General features: G+C 30.9%; 1 protein-coding gene across 1 annotated transcript in view; it reads right to left on the bottom strand.

Moving 5' to 3' along the window:
• Nucleotides 1–3,761: 3,761 nt before the first annotated feature.
• The window catches only part of LOC134726249 (hepatocyte growth factor receptor-like), a 28,836-nt gene continuing 10,454 nt past the window's right edge, over nucleotides 3,762–22,143 (bottom strand). The window contains exons 6-20 of the mRNA XM_063590653.1: nucleotides 21,558–21,694; nucleotides 20,337–20,472; nucleotides 19,792–19,928; nucleotides 18,130–18,348; nucleotides 17,221–17,314; nucleotides 16,259–16,489; nucleotides 14,805–14,954; nucleotides 13,792–14,050; nucleotides 13,028–13,225; nucleotides 11,230–11,313; nucleotides 9,475–9,653; nucleotides 8,259–8,368; nucleotides 7,400–7,559; nucleotides 6,281–6,417; nucleotides 3,762–4,976 (exon numbers count right to left, since the gene is read on the bottom strand). Coding sequence (XP_063446723.1) covers nucleotides 4,874–4,976; nucleotides 6,281–6,417; nucleotides 7,400–7,559; nucleotides 8,259–8,368; nucleotides 9,475–9,653; nucleotides 11,230–11,313; nucleotides 13,028–13,225; nucleotides 13,792–14,050; nucleotides 14,805–14,954; nucleotides 16,259–16,489; nucleotides 17,221–17,314; nucleotides 18,130–18,348; nucleotides 19,792–19,928; nucleotides 20,337–20,472; nucleotides 21,558–21,694 — 2,334 coding nt within the window. The 3' untranslated portion in view covers nucleotides 3,762–4,873. The remainder of the gene's footprint in view (nucleotides 4,977–6,280; nucleotides 6,418–7,399; nucleotides 7,560–8,258; nucleotides 8,369–9,474; nucleotides 9,654–11,229; nucleotides 11,314–13,027; nucleotides 13,226–13,791; nucleotides 14,051–14,804; nucleotides 14,955–16,258; nucleotides 16,490–17,220; nucleotides 17,315–18,129; nucleotides 18,349–19,791; nucleotides 19,929–20,336; nucleotides 20,473–21,557; nucleotides 21,695–22,143) is intronic.

Genomic DNA, 22,143 nt, shown 5'->3' with positions numbered 1-22,143 from the left:
TATTTTTTCAGCAACTTACTTATCTAAAAAAACTTTAAACCACAAAAAGAAGAATACATGCTTATAACTATGTTTATTAAATTTGAGATTCTTTACCTTGACAAGTTGAAAAATTCAATAAATGGTCAACTAATGAATTACGAAATCTAGATTATAGCTTGATTATATATATGAATAAACTCATCATAGATACCAGGACTAAATTTAATATATAAGCCAGACGCGTTTCGTCTACAAAAGACTCATCAGTGACGCTCGAATTCAAAAAGGTTAAAAGGCCAAATAAAGTACGAAGTTGAAGAGCATTGAGAACCAAAATTCCTAAAAGTGTTGCCAAATAAAGCTAAGGTAATATATGCCTGAGGTAGAAAAGCCTAAGTATTTCGACAAATTCAAAAATTTGTAAACAGTAAATTTATAAATATAACCATATCAATGACAATTCATGTCAGCACAAAAAGTGCTGACTACTGGGCTTGTGATACCCTCGGGGAAATAAATCTCCACCAGCAGTGTCATCGACCCAGTGAAAACACCTTTAGAGTTGTTTGTTATACTCTAAAGACCGCTAAAAAATCAAGAATCATTACATTCTGATGAATAGAGGCGGTAAAGTTATAATTCTGTATCAATTTTTATTGATATTTCTGACTTTTTGGCAAGAGTTATCTCCCTTTTCAATGCAAATCTCCATAGGAATTTTAAATGGTGATTTTTTTAGTCTTCCTCAAGTAAGATTAAGTAAGATTAAAAATGAAAAATCTTCTGTTGCAATTACTTTCCGGTTAGGGTAAACTTTATGCTAGATTGACTGAACAAAGACTCATCAGTGACGCTCATATCGATATATTTATTTAACCAAACAAGTAAAAAGTTGAACAGCATTGAATATCTAAAATTCCGAAAAGTTGTGCCAAATTTGGCTAAGGTAATCTATGCCTGGGATAAGAAATCCTTCGTTTTTCGAAATATTCAAAGTTTTGTAAACAGGAAATTTGTAAAATGACCACATTATTGATATGCATATCAACACCGAAGTGTTAACTACCAAACAGTGATACTGATGAATATCCTCAATTTGCAAAATAATCTGTTGCAACATTGTAAAATCAAATTAATTGAATCCCAAATAAAGTTATGTAGCAGGTTCCTTACCATCTACATTGTGAACACAGGCGGAAATGGTTTTGTATTCATTGTCTTGAGTTTATGACAAACTGGCCCACAAGCAACTCAGAACTTGACTTGCACCTTTCGGGAAAAATAATACTACAAACTAGAACCACTGTGAAATGTTTTAATCATCAGTGTGCTATGTTGTCTTCTTCTTCTCTAAGTTATTTCCACCGTTCTTTGCGCCACTATGTTATAACGAGACATTCAGTCTCCCATGGATGAAGAACTGAAAAGTCTAATTAAAACTATCAACATAATGCGTCAGTGCATAAAAGCAGTTTGAGAAACAACACCAACACAAGCTGTGTAACACCATAAACATTTCAAATATTTTTTCACGCTTTTTTTTCTGGTAAAAGGTAAATATTCGAACACGAATAGATTACTAGAATGAACTTGTTTTAATGTGATTTATCTAATTTCACTAACCTTGCATTGGCACAAATTAAAAATGGAAGGTTGTTACTTTCTGGTATGTATTTTCAACAAAGACTTATTAAAGCAATACCTGAAGTACTTTTAAGTGTACAGGAAATATCATCTACTCGTTTCTTTAGTATACTTATAAGATACTTTTCTATTTAAAAAAAACATACAATCGCTATGAATGTATAATGAAATATGTCTAACAATATGTAGCGACTACTTATATTTATACTAGAACACACCCGTGATATTTCGGGTCGTGACTGAATCAAAGTATATAACTACCGGTATGCGTATGCCTTATTTTAGTATTGGTATTGTCATCTGATCAAGTCATGCCGATTATAAGATGCACAGTTTTCTCTGTTTTCAAAATCTTTCTGTTTGAACATGTTGAACCCGTCGACCTGGAACCTATCAATTATTGGTAATATTATTAATTTGCAAAACAAAAGGGCCGTGGAGTACTTTTTAACAGTAAACAGCAAAATTCTAAATACACCGTTTGGTGGTGCGCCTGTCAAATGCGGAACATACAGATCATGTAGGAATAGGTAACAGTTGAATATACTATTGGTATCGGTGTCGGACTCGACTCGGAACTTCTTATTTATTGGCAGTATTAATTACGTGGAAAACAAATGGGCCTGGAGTGGTGTAATTTTTAATCAACACTATTGTACTATATTAGTTATATATAAGGTTGAATTCTTTGATTCGTCGTTTTTACGTGATGACGGCTGACAAATTGGACCTCGTAATTTTAGTATTATAGATGTATAAATAAGTATTTATAAGTAGTGCCTTTATAAACAGAACACGTCATGATGTTCAGCATGTTAAATCATTGATAAAAGATTTTTTTTTAATTTCTTTCGAGCAATATGAAAAGGATCCCGATTGACAAAATTTCCAATATCAAGCGTAACCAAATTCTTTATCGGGCCTGTTTACGACTTTTACCCGACTGCTATCCGACTATACACTATTAACCCGACCATTCACGATTCCTTGAATACTCCATCACGACTACTAATTAAATACATATTCGATTATTCCGACCAATTCACGATCTCTTCATGATCTTTACTCGACTAGTTAGACCAAATCAACTATTCTCGATCTTAGTTTGATCTCGGCCAGACCAGATCGAATTGATCGTATAATAATTAGGGATAATCAGGCATTGGTCGGGTGTGTACAATTTCAGTATAAAACGTTTAAATTTCTTTTATCGTTCTTGGCCCCGATCGTGCAAGGGCTGTATAGCCAGTCAAAGTCGTTAAAAACTTCCATTTGTTAATCGTTCTTGGGAAATAACTCTTTAAAGCGTTATTTGATGCTGGAGCATTATCTGTGTCCCATATGGACACATTCTCCGTTTATTTGGTAGTTTCAGTAGTTCACAGAATGTCTAAGAAAAAATATACATTTAAAGTATCTACATGGAAATAAAGCAGTTAGATTGTTTGGCAAGGTGGATAGGGCTCATATAGACAGGTTAATAGCTGTGACGGAGCTTGAAGAGAGCGTAGAAGACGAAAAAAGGGGTAGAAAGCAAAGGGTGTCGATAATCTACGAAATCCCACAGCCTTTAATACATCAGATGAAAATAAGTTCGAGGCATTGGTATAATGAATGATAAAAAACAAAACACCATGCACATTTAAGGTTCATTTAACTATTGTGAGCACAATATATGTTCAGGTGTTTGCCGCTCGGGCGTTTACATATTGTGGTACAATTAAACAGAGTCTACCATAGAATTGAAGCCAATGATTTTTGTATATCGATATATACGAGTTTTCTGGTGTTTTGTGTCGCTGTGTATCTGTCTCATTTTCGTTAATCATACAAATATTGTGTCTGATTTGAAATATATTTTTTGTTAGCATATTTGATACAAATTGAACGGGTCTTTTTATCATGGTATGTATAAGAGCTATTGTAAATCAAACATATATTAATCAAAACGTAATCTTTTCCAATGTCCCCTTTATTTAGAATATTGGATTGTGCATATTCTATCTTTGTCTGTTATCTTTGTTTAAATACTTTGCGTTTGAAGACAACCGTACATGATGATGACAAAAGAAGAAACACGTGACATGCGCAATAAACGCATGGAAAGGCATGGAAACGCATGGAACAAATGAAAATTAAATATAAATTTATTTACAAAAATATAATCAAAATATACAGGCATGCAAATAAATCAAAGAAAAATTGAGCATATATAAAAAAGTTAATCAGTTAAAACTAAACGCATTAGCACACCTTCAAAAAGATTTACAAATAACAGTTAATTAGAAATCAAAAATTTTCAAAAAATCATAGTGAAAAAATAATAAAGTGATATAAAATGTAATAAAAAAAAACATACCATAGTATAGGTAACTTGACAGCAACCAATAAATGTAAAAAAAAAACCTAGACATGTATATTTGGTAAATAGCTGTGTAACTCATGTCTATCCCCAATATTGCATTGAATAAAATCGAGAAACTTTCATATAAAGTATAATACATAATACATAGAAGATGTGGTATGAGTGCCATAGAGACAAATTCACATCACAAATTATAAAACTTAACCATTATAAGTCAAGGTACAATTTCTTCAACGACTACCTTGGCTCACACCGAACAGCAAGCTACATATTGATGAAACAGCAAAAATATTTATTTTCATTTATAATCAAAATACAAAAATCAATCAAAAAAATTGAGTATACATAAAATAATTATAAATGTAAGCACTTAAACATATGAGCACACATTCAAAAAGGTTACAAACATTAGTAAAACAAAATAAAATAAATAAATAATACAAAATTAATCAAGTGATATTTGATGTAATAAAAATCAAATAAAATAGTTAATGTAACTTGAGAGAAAAACAAAATGCTTAGACATGTTTATTTGGCAGATAGTTGTATAACTTATGTCTATCACCAATTTTGCATTCAACAGAAAACGACTTTTTTTCATATTAAATCATATATATAAAGATCTATTTACGAATGTACTTTTCTGAATAAATCTTAATATAATACGATTCTGATTTAGTTCCAAATGTATTTATCAAACAGATTTATCCCATTTTTAAAACACCAACGATTCATCTGTCACGTGTATAGCTGGATGGGTGGGCATATTCTCTCTCTCTCATTTGGTTTTAAAAATGAAAGGAGTTTGTAATCAACACTGATCTATGAATAAAATGACGTACCAATAACCGTCAACATAATATCAAACCAAATTTCTTGCTACTATTTTTCCTGTTCTACTAATCCAGTGATCCTCAGATTTACATCGAGAAACGTTGGTCTGTCGTCTGGGTCGAATTCCCAACATGTCATCATAATGTCATATCTAATTAAATGAGAACAAAAAATCAGAGCAAATGAATTATTCAAATGTAAATTAGGACGAAACAATTTATATATTATATAAGTATATCTCGTTTTATTTGTGTCAACTACACTCAAAGAAACTAATAAAAAGTTCTTAGTAGTTGTATCCTTCTCGAATTTAAAACTGTTCAATGATCTTTAATCTTATGGACATTTTTAAGACAAGTTTTGTATAAGACAACTTGTTTAATGGATTTTACTAATAGATATCAGGTGCTCATCCTTCTGTACTTTTTCTGCTTTCACTTGAGAAAAACCACTGACTGGGCTGATATCTGATATATTCCGCCTGATAGTTAGACGCTACTGTTTATATGTCTTAAACCGGAAAACAACTGAGTATGTTATGCCCAATGAATATGATGGGGACATTTTGAGAAAGAAAATATATTCCTATGGATTAAATTTTTTGTCAGTTGATAAAGGAGTAGTTTCAGTAAGACCCCTTTTTGGCCCCAAAATATAACAGTTTTACAAAAATGTGAAAAGGTAATATTTAAGATATTTTCGGAAAGTATTATGCTTCTGCTTCATAGAATGGGCTATTTGTGATACAATGCACATATATTGGGTACTATCATTAAGTCATGCTATATTACTGGAATCTTAAAAATTTTAACATTTTATTTAAATTTTGACGGTTTTTGTCTTAAATGAAAATGGCCTCATTCGTGTTCATTCATAATCTTGAAAAGTAATATGTATATGATAATCATACATAACATTTATAAAGGTTGAGGATGAACACGGATGCGGCCCCCTTCATTTTTGACAAAAACCGTCTGAAAATGACGTTTTTTAGCATATTTGATATATTTGTCATAATTAAGCTTGAATCGGAGCGTTTTTAATGACTAAATAAGTTAAAATCTTTCACATAAACTAATTGAATCATCTAAAATAGACACTTAAGTGTTTAAAAAGTGTTTAAAATCTTTCGTTAGATGAACCTAAAATTTGAGGCCAAAATCGGCCCTTGCCGAACCTACTCCTTTTACTAAGGTTTTTTAAGTTCGCTCACATAACCGACTTTTTATCTCATAGTTAAATGCTTCAGAAAGAAATATTCGACCATTTGATATTCTTAAGGATGGGGAACAGGAGGGTGTTCCCTTGTTATTTTTCATTACTTGCTACGCATGCTTATATTTTCTCGCTTCTGTGTGTATTAAAATCAAAACATGTGTTTTATTGGGTATTTTTGTGTTATATATATTTATATTCTTTAGAAATACATACATATATACGTATCTATGAACTTACAATGGTGGTGGGCAGAAATCCGTTCTTTTTAGGCGCCTGCCAGACTGTAAATATTTATGCATATCCCAGTTGTTTACGTCGGAATACGGTGCAGAACCTCTGGTCATTAGTTCCCACATAACAACCCCGAACGACCACTACAATATACAAAAAAATTGGGTCGAACAGTAATGTAATGTATCTGTTAATGCATGTGCTAAATCTGCGTATTTGTATTTGTAATGAAAGGTTGTACATATTCAAAATATTAAAATGATTAAATTCACATGTAACAATGTCTTTTAAGTTATTAAGTTGGGGAAAACGTAAAATCACAAAAATACTGAACTCAGATGAAAATCCAATCGGAAAGTTCATAATCACATGGCTAAATCATATGACAAAACACATCAAAAACGAATTATTTAACCAAAGCATGTATATATAAAGGTTTACTATTACAAATGGTGACTTGGTCTGAGAGGTGTCTCATTGGCACTCATTCCACATCTTCTCAGTCTTCTTATATTCATATATATTAAACTAAATGCATTGCACACGTTTTAAAATATTGTTCTACATTGATTACAAATCCATACAGTTCGAACGAAAAATGTTTAACCTGTTACTGCTGATCAAAACTTTCATTAACAATTCAACCAACTGTCGGGTTATGTAGCCGTAGTATACCGATTGTTGACTATTAAAAAACAATCAAAACAAACATGAACACGTTGATCATAAATGACACCATGGAACGATGTATATAGGTTGTGGTGCTGTGCTTGTTTATTTGCAATGCGTACCCATACAATTTTTCATAGTTGTCCGACTGAGTTACAAAAATGTTTAGTATATTATTTTTTTAAATTTCAAAATCGGTTTATACTATTTTCTGTCAACATTTGTTTGAATTTATCTTTTATTTGCGACCTATCAATACTTTGAGAAAGGTCAGCTGCGATTTCAAAACTTCAAAAGGTAACAATGCTAATGCTGCGCAAAGTTTCATATAATGCAGACTAGAGTATGACAAAAATATGCAAATGCTTCGAATTTAGTAAATAGGAAAATGTGTACTTATCATAACATCATTGTAAACAAATATAATAAACATGATGTAAAAGCTAATTTACATACAACATCTGATTTTGTACTATAGGTCCCATTTTCTAAACTCTCAGGTGCCATCCATTTTACTGGTAACATTTTCTTATTGTCACTGCTATAGTAGTTTTTGGTATAGATATCTCTAGCCAATCCAAAGTCTGCCACTTTCACTTTAAGGTTCTCGTCCATCCTGAGAGATAAATCAAAAGTGACTGTTTTTGATAGGGTACGCTCTTAAATATCTTACTAAAGTATGGATAACAAGAATATTTTCAAAAATCAAAGCAATTTTACATTCAACACTCCAAATAACAGTGTGTAAAGTGTGTTATTAATTGATTCAAGAATACTTGACCTAGTGCATGATAAGACAGCATTGCTTATTTATTAATATAACAGTCAAAATACCAAATTGAAACATAATTTTACTTGAACTTTTGTAAAGTTACAGTCAAACATACTTAAGTTATATATGCGTACCATGTTACTAACTGCACTAGATTTGAAAGTCAATGACATGTAACTTCTGAATTACATAATACGTAAAAAATCAAAAAAATGATTTGTCTGTCAATCTAAATGTTGAGTTGGAATTTCGTTTGAGTTGCTTTAAACTTTAAGTCAGCGTACGAAAAAAATAATAACACACATACAAGAAAAAAACCTCCAAGGGAAATCAAAACGAAGTGCTGACGAGCGGACGAAATAACTTTGGTATACTACAAATCATACAATCAAGCATACCCTATTTTAAGTTGACTAAAATATGTGTTTTGTAATTTATATGATGACCATTTACTGTTTCAAAAAAGAGTCATAATATCTAATTCTAAACAATTTGTTGAAAATTCAGACTTATGGCAATTTCAATTTTTTTTGTACTTCTTACATGCAGTTTCTGGCTGCTAAATCTCTGTGAACAAATTTGATACTGCCAAGATATTCCATACCCTTAGCAACATCGAGTCCAAATTTTACCAAATCTTTAATTGTTGGCTTCTGTAAATAATATATTTCAAATTAAAAATTATTTGTTAATAAAACAATAAAGAAATATTAAGAAAAACTTATAACTTTACAAAACAAAATTAGATAGCAGCTATTTTTCTATTCTACATTTCGAATTTTGTATTGAAATTCTCAAACGTAAATTTTACTGGGCAAACTATCTCACTTCAAATATATGTGGATAGAGATAAGAAAATTTTAACGAAATCGGTTTCATATTAAGCGCCAACATTTGTTATCAATCAAGATCTACTAATAGTTCTTGTTGAACGGAAAATGATGTACCCAGTTTATCAGATTGCTATTGTCAAACAACACAAATGTAGTCAAAAAATTCATTTCATACAATTAATGTTGATTTTGATATTTTGTTTGGACATAAAACACTCATCAAAGTAGAGTTTTAAATTGTAATACCAGAATCAAAAACTTATATACTATATGATTTTATAGCTTTCCCCTCTCTTTCACTTGACGCATTTTGTATTATTTTGCTGTGAGTACTCAAATTCTTTACTACCACTGGATCTCGAGCATCACTGAAAAGTCATTGATTGTCGGAATGTGCATCGGGTGCAGAAAAATTTGTACCGTTAATGTTATAACATGGTCTGGTTCAACCTTCTACAGTGCATGCTTTGATTTTTTAACGAACGGAAACTTTGAATTGAAGTTACCATGTGACCCCGTATTTATAATTCAAACACTCCAAGACAGAATCACAGTATATGCTATAAATTCGATGGACGGAACGAGTCCAGATAACACTATAATTATTTACCATAAGCAATGTTTTAAGTCTCTAGCACCTGATATCAAATATGAAGATGTGGTATTAATGCTGATGGAACAATTTTTCAACATAATTCTTATATCGTGGAATACAGAAAATACACTTTTTCTTATGGCCTACAGCAATAAGCAAGACAAAACTTTTTGACCTGGACTGGAATCCTAATCATGAATCTTCACAAAATATGTCGAAAAACTAATCACAATGCAATTATATATATAATTTCTTGGATTCTCGCAGCTTTTATCATTCAAACGGACATAGACACAACACCAATAGTTACAACATATGTACTATAACTTACATTGTCAGCGCTACGAATATAAGAAAGTAGATCCCCATTTGACATGAACGGAATGATAACCAACGGGAATTCACCAGGGGCAACAGAAATACCAATCAGTGACAGCACATTTGCATGATTGAAATCTTTCATGATCATAGCTTCATCAAGGATTGCGTTTATGTCCTGTACTTCTGTTTCTGCAATGTATCAACAGCGTTGAAAGAAATTAGACTGAATATATATATAGATTTGGAATACATTTGTACTATGATAACTTACATGTGTTAAATTTAGATCCAACATAGCTCGGTTGAATTATGCCGGACTGGTGCATTTTTTTTAAGTTAAAGCCTTGCCTCTGCTATTAAAATAATATAGTAGGGATATATCAAATGACATTGATACTAAAAACCACATCCTTGTTTGGAATGGGGGTATTTTTTGTTCGATATATAGGCGTCAGGTCTTCGATCATTTTTAGAAAATAAATGTATCTTAGAAAATGCGATTTATTCAATTTTTATGTTGGTAGAGACTCAATACATGTATGCAAAGTGCAAAAATGTATACTAGTATTATACTACCTTATAAACTATGCCATGTATAAATGGTGGCTAAATATAATACAAGTACTTGAGACAATCAACTGTGCCCTTGAGGGTCAAGTGTTAAGTAAAAGTGAAGATGTACTTGTCTTCCTAACACTTGTATCACGTGACACGTGACAAATTGATATGATAATCTATCGTATTGAAAGTAGTTATGTTGTGACGTAATCGGTTCAACTATACATGATTGCCACTTTATCAATGAATCAATTACAAATTAACATTACTAGTTGTGATTATGTTTTCATGGTTGGTAATTTGCAGATAGTAAAATGTAAACAACGTGTGTTGCAACGGACTATATATGAAATGAATAAGATAAATTGACATTAAGGATATTTACAATTCGCGGTTAATTTTACTTTTTATTTTATTTGTTGAACTAGTTTCCTTATTCTAATGAGGAAAGATTACATTAAAAATGGTCGATGAAGTTGTATTTCTATAACAACTAAATCTTTATACAACTGTTGTACTATTAATTAAGAATTGAATGCTTCTTTTTGTTAATTTATTGGGTGGTAAAAGCGTTGACCGAAGTACATTTTGTATGAAGCGCGGAAGCGCTTCATTCTAAAAATGTACGCACGGTCAACGCTTTTACAACCCTATAAAGTTTCAAAAAGAAGCATTCAATACTTATAATTACATTTTTTAGCTAGGATCATGAAAACACGTGTTTTATCCAGTTTAATTTAATTCACCTGTGCACTTTATTGTGGGACCTCGTGTCATCACGCATGATAAATGTTATTGTCTGATGCAATTGTTTACGGAATAACATGTGATGTGCAGTTAGCCAATCAGAATATCGTATTAAAATGAAACTTACATCTAATGTAATTATTTGAAAATAGTATATTAAACTTTTACACACAATTATTTTTAAATGAACAGACAGATCTGAGGTCGTATCTGTAAAAAGTAGACAAAGAAGTGGTATGGTTACCACTGAGACAACTCTCAACAAGAGAACACATAACACACTCAGACATTTACAGCATTACGTCACCGTACGGGATTAAAAATTGATCAAAGCCATACCACATATATAGTCGACTATACAAGGCCCCTAAATTTCATAAATGCAATACAATTCAAACGAAAAAACTAACGGTCGAATTAATGTACCAAAAAATTACTTGTCAAAATTGTTTTTACTTACTAAGAACAGTTTTGACGGCAACAAGTTGTTCATCCCTTTCTTCCATTGATCTCAAATACCCCTGGTATACACATCCAAAATTTCCTGTATAACAAAGTATTTAATGACTCATTAACGTGAGGGTACCCAGATTGCACCTATTTTGACAGTTTTTAACCTACGTATATATATGCTTTAGACAACAGTTTTTATAATGTGTTTATTTTGTAGATTTATTCACTGTATGGTTTCACCAATTTAATTCTCAATCAAAATGGAATCATAGAAAAATCGGTCTGAACTTACCTCCAAACCATCAATGATTCTGTAATGAGGAGTACTCAAATTTCATCCATGCTTAAATTCGCATCATAAAAAGTTAGATAACCGAGATTTTGTTTAATTTCTTCAAATAATTTGAATAATTGGATATTAGTCCATGCTTACTCTTCATTTTTTAAGAAGTGGATACTTGTAACATATTGTATTTGGTTATTTTAAAAAGATGACGATTTGATGTTGTCGCATGGCGACGTTTCAGTTCATTTTGCTTTTTCGGTAAACAGTTCATCTATTGATAAATACTGTAAACGTTTTTTGTATATCTAAATTTGTTAACCTTTGTTTAAAGACGTGCATAGAATCAAATCATACAAATTGTTTAGTCTAAAGTAAATCTTGTGTAAGATTTCCGTTGCAATTTTTGTTAAATATAGATGATATTTGGGTATTAGGTGCAACATACAAATTGTTTAGTCTAAAGTAAATCTTGTGTAAGATTTCCGTTGCAATTTTTGTTAAATATAGATGATATTTGGGTATTAGGTGCAACTTGGGTACCCTCACGTTAAATAGAAATATTGAACTATTAATATCTTTATAACAACCAAATGCATTTTCATACCATGTTTTACCCGATGTCACTCACTTATGAAATGTGAATGCTTTTTTATTTGGCCTTTTTTTTAATTGTTTGGTATACGTATCTATGATGAGTATATATTTATAATACAATAAGAAGGACAAGGAGAAATGTTGGAGTAGAGGGAGCTCTGTATCGATCAAAGTGCATCAACAGCACAAGCACCAATTGCCTACTACATATGAGCATGTATGACCGTTGTGATTAATGCATGATTTTTTAAACATAATTAAACCATGATCGATGGACGAGAGTGATTAAAAGGAATTTTAGACGTTTATTGTAAAAACTTTTGAGAACCAATGTACCTGTTCGACCATATAACGTGTAAAGAAACGACTTCAGTTTGTTTTTCTAACAACCGTGGCTTGTTGGGGTGTTTTCGAAGCACTCGAGGAATTTCTGATTGTCCATTCTTAAAACAAATCACTCAATATCGTGTAAACTTGCGTTGATTGAGATCTGTAGTCTTTATACATTGTAGATGTGGTTTTTTCAAAGATCATAAATTTTAATGTGTTTGTCATCGATCTTAGTGCATGTATCTGTTTTTCATCGAAAACATCCAAATACAGCCCAGGCCTTTCTATATAAAATCTAAATAATATATACATGTTCACTAGGACATATGACAATAAAGAATTGAAAATACAGTGAAAAAACACCAATTATATATCTGAAAATGAATTTATAAGATTGGGATTTATTAATATTTGAACTTTTCAAATGCATTTTTGTAAATACATTACATCATATTTTTGGAGTATTAGAACAAATCAACTTACAAGGTTGTACTTGTTTATCATCATAGTTTATTTACGCTCGCCCTTTCGATAATGCTTTTGTTAGTTTACAAATATGCGCAGAGTTAAATTTTCAGTAACATTATATACTCACCATGGCCAATATCTTGCCCAAGTCTAACCAAATCGCGTTCAATAAATATATTTTGCTGCTTCAGCATGTCAACAATTTCAATAGCGTCAAAACCTGGCTTAGGGTCCCAGGTAGCACCTTCACCAACCAGCTCTGAAACGCTTTCTTTTTTATTCTGTTTGACATACCTAGGCATTCCTTGCTCGGTAGATGAATTTCCTTAAACATAAATTATATAATCAAAATGAATTGACAAACAAAGATGATTGTACGTACAGACATCTACTTTACATGTTTCACGAAATTATACAATTGCAAGTTTTCTCTGAACGCTTATAATGAGTAAATATAAATTGCGTTGTGGTTATGTTAAACATTGATAAGTATTGGAATGATTTGATTTCATTCAGTAAAAAGACAATATTACAAATATCAAATGTAGCTGTCGGTGTACCTAAATTAGAATTAGAAGACATGTACTCTAGTTGGCTCAAAACAAATGTCCGGAATTTATTATATCGAATTACTTTTTGTTTGAAAGTATCGTAAATCCCAGAAATTATGCGTGAATTATTTTATGCTGTATAAAAATACTTTATTTACTGTCTCAATAGCAAGAAATATTGCATAAACAAAAAAACATTAATTTTGAATATTTTAAATGCAATTTTGTATTACTGAATATAATAAAAAAATATCGCAAATATACTGATTTGCATAAAAATGGTGTAAGCATTAAAACTCAGAAGCCTTAATAAGAAAGTATATACCAAACATCCATTTACCTGTATCCGTTGGTGGATCCATGAGGCCTCTTGTTTCTGTGCTATTGAGGTACACAACAGAAAACTCTTCAGGTGCTTTCTTTCTAAACACTCCTAAGTGTTTCTTCCGCATGACAAATACAATACATAAAATCAAAACAGCAAAAATCCCCAAACAAATTGCTGCAAGTTGGACATGTATTGTTTGGTTCTTATGATATTCTACATGGGAAAACCTCATATTCCCTAAAATCGTCTTCCAGTTATGACCTACAGATACCTTTTAAGTAAAAGAAATAAAATTTCAAATACAAACTATAACGATAATGACGTAAGGTTTAACTAGATATATAAGTTAATATTACACTGATGTAGACTCGTTTTGCCACTAAATTGTTTTTTATTCATTTGAGTAGAAAACATGGTATCATATATATATTTTATAATTAAAGTTTTATCATTTAGAATGAAATGCCAGGGTTATCTTATAACCATAAGCATCTCGTTTATTCTTTCAGTTAAAAGACTTAGACTCATTTCTCCGAAAAAAAGTATTATTTTTTTGTAATAAATTAATAACAACATTTTGCTCAATACAAGTATATAAACTTTCTGAACGACTTGAATTAAAGTAATACATGTCAACATACTACTTTGGTACGGTGCATATTATAACAGGTGTCTCTCATGTGATCAAAACATTGGAAGATTTTCTGTTGACTGTTGAATATGAATATATGAGACCAATTGACACAGAAATTAACAACTATAGGTCATCATACGACATTCAAGAAAGTATTAATGGCGAATAAAAATCATCTTAAATAATAACGCAATTTTCTACCGCATATTACCGAACCATCGTATATGAGAATACGCTCTATATGTTTTTTTGGAAATCAAAAGGATTTTTTTTTTAATTTCTTTATTTCTTTATTTCTTTATTTCTTTATTTTTGCAAAACAAACAAAAACATAATGGATACTCGACAAAACTATAATAGATAAGGTGGTGAACTTTGAAAAAATATTTACCTCAACACGTAATGGCACATCTTTGATATGAACTGTGTTAGAAAGGTTACATATCAGATACGTTTGATGGAGATCCATAACAGGACAACTCGATCCATTTATTTTTATTTTATAATCTTCTTTTCGTGCTGCAGAATTCAGATATCGTCCCTGCAAACAAATATGTTATGCTATACATAGGCACAAACTTAGAACCTGATTTTGGAATTACTGATTTTATCCGATTTTATTAGTAAAATATGTACATAGAGAAGAGTTGGCTAATGGGAAGTCATACAACTTTTTTCGATATATTTATATGTATAAAACTATTTTGATTAAAATATGTACTACTAAATATTCTGTATACTCTTTTAACCCGGGTCCAGTGTGGTGCTGTAAAATTTTACAAAGTGTATTCAATTTATGTTTTGGCAAATAATTGCGCTAAAGAAGATGCTAGGGTCGTCTGAGACTTGAAGTGAGTTGAGATGTTTCGTGGATGAATATCCCATATCCTTTGTTTTAAATTTTGTGTTTTAGTCACTTTCAAAAACGATATTTTTTTATAAAGAAGGAATGTGTGCTATTCAAACTATAGCTAACTGAACAGATAACAGGAGTGATAATGAATGCATAGCGGTCATCTAATCTAAAATGAAAGCAAATGCAAACAAGCCTTTATAATGTACATTGATATACTTCCAATGTTTCCACATCAAAGCGTTTCCGATTATTTCATTTTTTAATGTATAAGAGTGAGGCGAACGATACCAAAGGAGTATACAAAACTAATTAGTCGAATATAAACTGATAATGCTATAACTGAAACGAAAAAGACCAGCAAAATAAAGAACAGGTCACAAAAAAACAACTTAGAAAACTAAAGACTTATCAACACGAAACCCACAAAAACACTTGGAGTGACATATAACACTTGATGCTATAAGATGATTTTATTCATAATGAATGGGTGGATGCAAAGAGCTATTAGTCAATATTTCTGCGTTAACATGAATTATCATTGATATGATCATGAAAATGAAATTTACAAAACTTTGAATTTTTGAAATATCGAGGAAACTCTATCCTACAATTAGATTTACTAAGCTGTGCATGTGATCATCTTAACGTGCATTTTCTTCAGATATACTCAATTTACCTTTTCAGAATCTAAAGGACTAAATGGATAATCAACTAGTTTATACAACAGAATGAAAATAAAGTAACGTCATTGGTTGACATGACATATCACTCATCGATCATTATACAGATTTACTACTGTCTACCAAATGTTTGCAAAAGTTATAGTTTCTATATTGTATGCATAGATTACTTTTGCCATATATTGCTAATCTTTCGGTATTTGATAGTTTTCAGTGTTAATGATTTGAGTGCCACTTATTACTTTTTATAAAGACGAAAAACACGTCTTTAGCATAAACATTTATATAAACTTCCTGAGTTTTATTTACCTTCAGTTGTAAAAGTTTGTCGTTCATTTCAATATCTTTTAGTTGAGTGTCTATATCTAGGTAGTCTAATTCTGGGTCAGGATAAATCATGAGTTTTGTTGACTTGACTGGATTGTTATCTAACATTACACTCATTTGGCCCTCTATAACCTCTGAAGTTTTGTTCAATTTGAATTTCAAATCAGGAGTAGAACACGATAACACTGTTCCGAAAATTATCATTATACATGGCTGGAATGAAAATTTATAAAATATATGAAAGTTTGTTTAATTCCGTTACAATACATGTAGATAATTGAACGCCGAGAAATCTACCATTACATTCAATATAATCTAAGTATGATAAAAACTGTTTAACGAAATGATTTTCTGTTACGAAAATGGATATGATGTAAGATTACCAACATAACAAATACACAACAGAGACGAAAGGACGATGCAGCAAACATATGTAGGTCATCGAACAGTCAAATAACATAATATAAACTGTATACCAAACAAGCATTACAAGAAATAAGACCAATACAGGATAAGAACCTGCGTCGCTGTATGTAAAAAGTAAAATCACAAAAATACTGAACTCAGAGGAAAATCAATTTGGAAAGTCCATAATCACATGGCAAAACCAAAAAACAAAACGTATCAAAAACGAATGATTGATTAAATTGATTAAACCTATACAATGATATGCACTGGGCACTAACTGACCACCAAAGCCGAAAAACTGTTGACGAATAACTCCCAAAAACTACAAAACATTTAAAACATGACATAAACGGAAGACAATCTAATGTGTGTCTTAATGAATTGTGTGTTAATAGTGATGCACGGGAAGCAACTCGTGATATCAATTTCACAAGAAAAATATAGGACGGATATGCTGAATACCAAACTATCCATGACGGCAATATGTTTTTTTTTTAATTAAGAGAGGATATGAATTTATTACTATTTGTACTTACCGAATCAATACGAACGTCACCCACACTTATTAATATACCGTGGTTGGTTACAGAATCAAACCAGTTCCCATTAATTTCAATGTTTAAACCTCCACTGAAACAAAAATGTTGTTGGACAACTAAAGGCAAACTTTAAAAAAGGTAATATTTTTTTTTATCTTATGTCAATGGGAAATTAAAATTAACACTTAAAGCTTTCTTTTGGTAGTACAACTTTAAGGTTACATACTGCATTTGCCTTGTTTGCTGGATATATGTATTTCACCAATAACAAAGGATATATTTTCGACGTGTAATCTTTTTCTTAGAACGCAAGTGCAAGTTTGTAATGTTTATTAATTCATTTCTGTTTCTTCAAACGTGTCGCTTAAGTTTTAAAGGCACATGACCAAGACTGCATAGATTAAAATCCCTAATCAAATGTCAAAATTAAAATCCTAAACACACACAAAAATCGAGAGGATAACAACTGTCATATTCCTGACTTGGAACTGGCATTTTCCTATGTAGAAAATTGTGAATTAAACCTGGTTTTAAAGCTAGCTAAACCCTTCACTTCTATGACATTCGCATCTTACTTCATTGTTTTGATAATGATGGACGTACAAAACACACAGAGATGATATAGATAAATATGTCATAAATAAGGGTATAGAAGTCAACATTATGTTATGATCTTTGTCACTGTAAATATAAAACAAATATGTAACAAATAAGCACAAAATGGCATTAAGACTAAGCATATTAGCAAAGATTTAAGATAATAATACACAAATAAACCATAGTAAAATGACGGGATGTATAAGTACAGAACCACGTCATATGTGTATCAAATTAACATAATAAGGCATATAGATAAGCACATTTAACTAAAAATGAAAGACAAGAATACAAAAATGCAATATATACCTTATAATAGTACTGTTTCGTGAATGAAGCTGAAAAACCTCTGGGTTTGGCATATAACAAAATGTCTTGTTTTCTAAAGGCTGATATGATGCGCCATCAATTGATACTACAATATCGCCACTGTAACTACACAGAGACATTTCACGATTTTCTCCTTCAAACGATTGTACACATGTTTCACAAGACTGTGTGAGGCAGACAATTTCTGTGTTATTTTTCCTAAAATACAAAATGACTGTCCTTCTATAATTACTCTTTCTGTAAGATATTCATCTTTTGATTGTCATAACAATATAACAAACAATGATATTTTATAGAGATATCTTGATAAATGTCATTCAAACTCAAAACAAAGACGCAATTGTAATGAAAAAGGTTTCTTTAATTCGTAATAATGTTTTGGAAACATGAAACACAAATATTTAAAAAACGATGCTAATTAACTACCACGCTTTGTGAGGAAGTAGGTTTGTAAATCATTGAAAACAAAATAAGAAAAAGATGTTTTTTTATTCATTTTGATTTTCTGGTTCTTATATCATTCTTAATTTGAATTTTAAAAAAGATGTATGTTAGCATTTAATTGCTTATATTATTCATCAGATACAACAAGGTTGAATCCTAAAAAAAACATAAAATGTCAAGACATAATACAATACTGTCAAATGAAGAAAAGGAAATCTGTGCAACCCTCGTTTTTCTTTAAAAATCCAGCAGAAAACTCAATCCGCATATCTAAAAGCCAGGAACGTATAATTGCATGGAAAATTAATTTAAACAATACAAGAAACAAGATACTGTATTACACAAGCATGGTGCCAAAAACTTAATCATATAAGTACATTTAAACAAAAACATGTCTTCACATATACAGAAAGTAACATAATTATAAACAATGTTATAGACAAACCATTAGGTATTTTGAAAACCACTGTGACTTTGAAACATTACATTTCTTAATCAACTTATAGATTCTGCCCTTTAAGAGACAGCGCATCGCCGATTTTATAATATTTTCTAGTTTTTTAAACTTCCTTAATGTTTTCTAGAATTGATTTCGTTCTTCAAAAGTGCGTGCAATACTTAAGATTAGACTGAAGTTACAAACAACTGTTGAATTTGATGGTTAAGACAGATGTTGAGATCTTGTATCATTAAGCACAGGCCGGACATTTTAACAGAAAATGTAGTTCATATGTATCTGAGATCTTACATAGGTGTTACGCATAATATGATTAAAATTTACATCAAGTTAAGACATTAATAAATTCATTACAGTTATATTTGCCAACTGTCGCAATTTGTCATTCTGTTATACATTGTAAAATATATCAATTTTGAATGGTTTTACACTAGTAATTTTTAGGGTCCTTTATAGCTTGCTGTTCGGTGTGAGCCAAGGTTTCGTGTTGAAGGCCATACCTTAACCTAAAATGGTTTACTTTTATACCTTGTTACCTGGATAGGGAGTTGTCACATTGGCAATCATACCACTCATACCATTACAGGTCAATGTACGGCCTTCAACACGGCGCCTTGTTGAAGGCCGTGATGGATGCCGTACCTTTACCTATAATAGTTTACTTTTATAAACTGTGACATGGATGGAGAGTTGTCGCATTGGCACTCAAACCACATCTTCCTTTATATATAAATACTTACGATTGAATATCACACAGCATCTGACCAATCTTCACGGACAGGTTGGAGCCAATTTCAAACTTTTCGCCCGAGATGGTTATCATTGTATTGCCGAATAATGGTCCCTTCATAGGAAAGATACTCATAATACTAGATTTCTGAAAAATGTATGCAATATATTATCAAGATAATTATAGTGAAACATTTATTTCAAAACATTGAAGTCAAAGAATCGGAAATATAAATGAAATAAATGACGTGTTTCTGTGTAAAACCTACCATCTGATGCCCTTGATGTTAAAAGTATTTATTCGTATTCTTGAGGAAGGAAAACCTTAATATTTCGAAGGGTTTTGAAATTATTATAAATAGTGAGTTCACAAATAGTAAGGTTAAGCAATCAATGGTATTTCACTTCATTAAAGGATTTATGTATATTGTAAAACGGAAACAACTAGCGACTAAAAGCAAAATGAGCTCTTCTTTAAAAAAATAAAATGTTTTAAATTTAAATAAAAAACAGTTTTCAACATTTCTCGAGCATCCATTTTAGTACTCTCACATACCGTATATTCAAATAATATGTCCATTTGTTCTGATATTCCATGAATTTTGTAGGTTTTGGAGGTCGAATCAGTCACGCTAACTTTTACAGCAGCTGCAAGGACAGCAAATTCTACACTACTTGTCAGACAAGTTATTCTGTAAGTTAATAAAGGTAACAAAACATAATATAAATTTAGAAAATAAAAATGTGTTAAATTAGTTTTCCTACTGATATCTGTTTCACAAGTTTATTAAAGTCATATGAAACCAGTGAGTGGTGAAAAATAATGTTTGTCCAATTCTAGAACCAATGCATGTATACATCATAAACTTAGTCTTCTGTGCACGATTTTATCATAATTTTCACAAATATATGATATAATCGTCATTTTTTTCTCTCTCTATTTGTTATGATTTAACAAATATGGCTGCTCATTAAATGCCGTGTTTTGAAGCCGAGTTTTACCGATTGTCACCTTATGGTAAACGAATCACAAAAAGCATGGGTGTTGAGCACGTGTTTAACATATATTATCAGATATTTGTTTATTTCAATGACAGATCCATGCGTATTATGGTCACCGGATTTTTACGAGGAGGGTTACGCTCGGGTCACTATGCATAAGGAAAATTTGTCGGCGAATTGCTTGCTGGAAGCAAAGAAATTAAAAATAAGTAAACTTGTTCTAAATGTTGACAAATTAAAGACTTTTCATCAGAAAAAAGTATATGTACATAAGTTGTATAATGAAAACTATCCATTTAGTTATAAAAATCATATGCATATTTTTTTTGATTTAAGGTTTCTTATGACTTTAATATGTTAACATTTTACACAAGATAACAAAAATTTGTTCAATCCATGTTTTCAGACAAACTAATCAAATGTTTAGTTGCAAAAATGTCCTTATTTCATCCAATGATATAAACTCCACTCCAACTTATCCCTACAAATTTTCACAAATAAGTCTGCTGTTCTGGATAATCAAATCAAGTACAGATTCAGACCTATGAATAGTGATAATGGCTTTTTATATCCTATACGATGTTTGCTATTATCTAATTCGGTAATGCTTTTTAAGAAGACAGTTTAAACGCAGCTTTCGAAAGAGAATTTAAATTCGAATTATGAAATTAGTTCAAATAAATTCCAGTGATTTTAAAAGTAATACTCATTCCACTAGTTCTTCCCGAAATGAAATATGAATTGAACACTTAAAAGGAAGTTAAATAAAGTGTACCTTGTATCATTAATATTCTGGATCAAACATGATGCAGCTCCAATAGATACAGTAGCATTGTTTATCATCGAACCGAAGTTCTCTCCTGCAATTGTTAATTTTGTTGATCCTTCCAGTGGTCCATTCGCTGGGCTTATCTAGAAAGAAGAATGACCACTGTCACACACACATGTTATACTCGAATATGCATAAAATATTTGTACTTAAATATGCACTTTTTGTTACTTTATTTACTTTCAGTCTTATTTAATGACAGTATGTATTCTTGCCTACAAGTACCGTCTTAAATCTGTAGTGATATGTTGTTCCATGTTGAAGTCTTAATTGGGACTTTGATTTAAAAAAAAAAGAAAAAAAAAGGAAAAGAATAAAGTGCTGTTCCATTGCTTTTGGTATTTTCATGTTTATGTAACGAACTAATTATGTCAGAAATTGTTACATTACAGTCTTTCATTTTCATTACCAATATGTGGTTGAATCAATGAAAGGACGAGCCTCAACATGTGAAGTTTATCAACTGTCAAGTTTGCTTAAGAAATTTGAAACCACAGCTAAAAGATAATTTGCTGAAATAAACAAAAAGTAT

The sequence above is a fragment of the Mytilus trossulus genome, chromosome 1, assembly GCF_036588685.1.
Source record: "Mytilus trossulus isolate FHL-02 chromosome 1, PNRI_Mtr1.1.1.hap1, whole genome shotgun sequence".
NCBI classification, from domain to species: domain Eukaryota; kingdom Metazoa; phylum Mollusca; class Bivalvia; order Mytilida; family Mytilidae; genus Mytilus; species Mytilus trossulus.
This window is presented reverse-complemented; position numbering and strand designations above follow the sequence as displayed.